The sequence below is a fragment of the Rutidosis leptorrhynchoides genome, chromosome 1 (genome assembly GCF_046630445.1).
Source record: "Rutidosis leptorrhynchoides isolate AG116_Rl617_1_P2 chromosome 1, CSIRO_AGI_Rlap_v1, whole genome shotgun sequence".
NCBI lineage: Eukaryota > Viridiplantae > Streptophyta > Magnoliopsida > Asterales > Asteraceae > Rutidosis > Rutidosis leptorrhynchoides.
Window position 1 is genome coordinate 389,519,907 of NC_092333.1, and position 2,756 is coordinate 389,522,662.

The 2,756-nt window shown below is 44.4% G+C and overlaps 1 protein-coding gene across 1 annotated transcript; it reads right to left on the reverse strand.

Moving 5' to 3' along the window:
• Positions 1 to 1,322: 1,322 nt before the first annotated feature.
• Positions 1,323 to 1,856, reverse strand: LOC139900996 (uncharacterized). The gene has a single exon (XM_071883740.1). The coding sequence runs from the start codon at positions 1,854 to 1,856 to the stop codon at positions 1,323 to 1,325; it is 534 nt and encodes a 177-aa protein (XP_071739841.1).
• Between the last annotated feature and the right edge of the window lie 900 nt (positions 1,857 to 2,756).

Below are 2,756 nucleotides of genomic sequence, written 5' to 3' on the forward strand. Positions count from 1 at the left end.
TGCAAAAGGGAACATGAACAATCCTCACCCGTCCCCCATCCAAGTGGATAGTAATTCCTCTGTCAAAAAACAGCACCCCAATTCGGTGATTTCTGCTAAGGGTAAGGGTGTCCAGAGCCCCGGGCCAAGCAATGGGTCTTCTGGTGACGAAATGTCTATAATGAGAGACACAGTGATGAGCCTTTGCGGTAAACTTGATAAGGTGCAACATGCCAATAAAAAGATGCATGTGCAATTAGATTGTGCCAATCTTCAAAATAGTGACCATGAGGAAACTATTCGCGCGCTTAGGGCTCAGTGCATCGATTCAGAGCGGCGGGTGAAGTCGGTTGTTCATGAGTTAGGGGTGTTAAAGGCAGGTCTCCCTCGCATAGTGGACCATGCTTTGAATAGCGATGTTGTAAATGATCACTACGAGGATGCTTTAAAGGTCATACAGGATGTCGAGCGCCTTCACTTTTGGGATATTATAAATGAGCATATTCAGATGCCCACCGTTCTCCCTAAAGCTATCCTGGATTACCTCATTCCCGAGGTGTGTGAGGCTGCTAGGGAAGCTTTTATAGCGTTGCGTCATATTCCTATTCCTCGTCTTGAGGAGTTGTCACGCGATCCGCGAGTGACGGCGCGAGATTTATTGAATTCTAAGTTGTAGGCTTACTCTGTAATGTCATAATGCGTTATGGCGTGTGTAATATTTTGTAACATGTGTATTGTTTGAAAATAAAAATGTACCATTGTGATGTGAGTTTATGGTGTGTTCATTGCTCATATTATTGTTTTGTTATCGATAACGTTGTTATTTTCACTCTTGGCGTGCCATCGCTAATCTTTATGTGCATTGATGTGCACTCAACACACACTCGGATTGCATGCTCATAATCGCATCTAAGAGTCTTCCAAACGTAAGTTTGGGATTGTGGTTAAGCGCGACCAACGCTTTTTCGTTTATAGTCATGACTTGCAGATCCCTAGGTCTGCTCGGGTGGAACTAGGTTAACCCAATGACTGTCGCTCTCCGGTAAATAGTCTAGTCTGACGCCAAACAGACTTCTGCCACGTGGGAGCTAGGGAAAGTCATCCTTTAAAATGGCAGGAACTTGCTAGTATAGTACTGTGCGCATGCAGTTTAAGTCAAGTAGCTATTCTGCTTTCAAAGGCACGAGAAATAATTGACTGAAATTGACTCGTTGCTTTAATATAATCGAAAATACGATTTTACAATAACGCAGTACACGGTCGACCTACAAAGGCACGTGTTTTAGTAATTACATGTAAATCTAGACAAAGTAGGTGAGTGATCAATTCTCCTAATTTCTATATTACATGTAACATTTTTTAAGCGCGGTAGCATGCCAGGCCTGCTTGATTGGATTACCCTTAAGCTCTGCCAATTTGTAAGTTCTGGTGTTACTGATCCCAATGACCTTATCAGGTCCCTCCCAGTTCGGACCCAACTTTCCAGTGTTTTGGGCCCTGCTTGCTTGATTATTGCGCCACACAAGATCTCCTACCTTGTATGTTCTTACCCGCACACGCTTATCGTAATATTTTGCGATGCGCTGTTTGTTGGTGGCTTCGCGGATTGCCGCCATTTCTCTACGTTCCTCCGCATAATTCAAATTGGTGCGTAGCCTTTCATCATTTTCACCTTCGCTATGTGATAGCACTTTTTCTATTGGGACGGTTATTTCTACCGGGATTAACGCCTCCGAACCGTATACCAAGCTGAACGGTGTTTCTCGTGTGTTGTTCTTGTGTGTCATTCTATGTGCCCATAGGAATTTGGGTATCTCATTCACCCATCCGTTGCGCTTCATTCCTAGCCTTGCTCTGATGGAGTGCATAATATCCATATTCATGACCTTACATTGGCCATTAGCCTGAGGATGTACAACGGAGGTGAAACGTTGTTTGATGTTCAAATCCTGACACCAGCTGCGGAAGGGGTTGCCTTCGAATTATGTAACATTATCGCTGCCAATTTCGTTAGGTATCCCAAACCTACATACAATTCTTTCCCAGAAAAAGTCTCTGATCCGTTTACTAGTGATGGCGCGCAGGGGTTTCTATTCTACCCATTTGGTAAAGAAGTCGATAGCGACCACCAGATACTCCGCGTTCCCAGCGCCCTTTGGGAAAGGTCCTACTATGTCGATAGCCCATTTGTAAAAGGTCCATGGTGACGTGATAGGTATCATAGGATTTTAAGGCGCCCTGTTAACCGGTGCATGCAGTTGACATCTTGGCAAACTCTTATCCTTTCGGCCGTGTCAGTTTACATCCTGGGCCAATAATACCCTAGTCGCTTAACCCTCTCAGTGACTGTCCTGGATCCAGAGTGTAATCCACAAGATCCTTTGTAAATCTCATCAATTATCGTAGCAGCCACCTTTGGCCCTACACATCACAGGGACGCGCCTAAATAAGATTTTCGATATAGGACATCCCCTCGTAGTTCGTAATTTGGCGCTTTCACTCTGATCTTCATTGCTTCCTTCTCGTATTCTGGTAGGGACCCAGTTCGCAGGAACTCTATAATGTCTGTCATCCAAGTTGCTTCTTCCTCTTCAACCGATGCAACCGTTATCTCGGGCTCAGTGGATTTATTGAAAACCTGCTCTACCAGTATCTTCTTTTCCAAATGGTTGAATGTGAGATCTGCCAACTTACTAGGTACGTCTGCTTATTTGTTCTGACTTCTAGGAATTTGAGTGATCCTGAAGTCGGTGAATGTATCAGCTAGAGAGTGAACC

Excerpts from the sequence above, each read along its gene's own strand:
- LOC139900996 (XM_071883740.1), bottom strand. The coding sequence starts at position 1,856 with ATGGATATTATGCACTCCATCAGAGCAAGGCTAGGAATGAAGCGCAAC.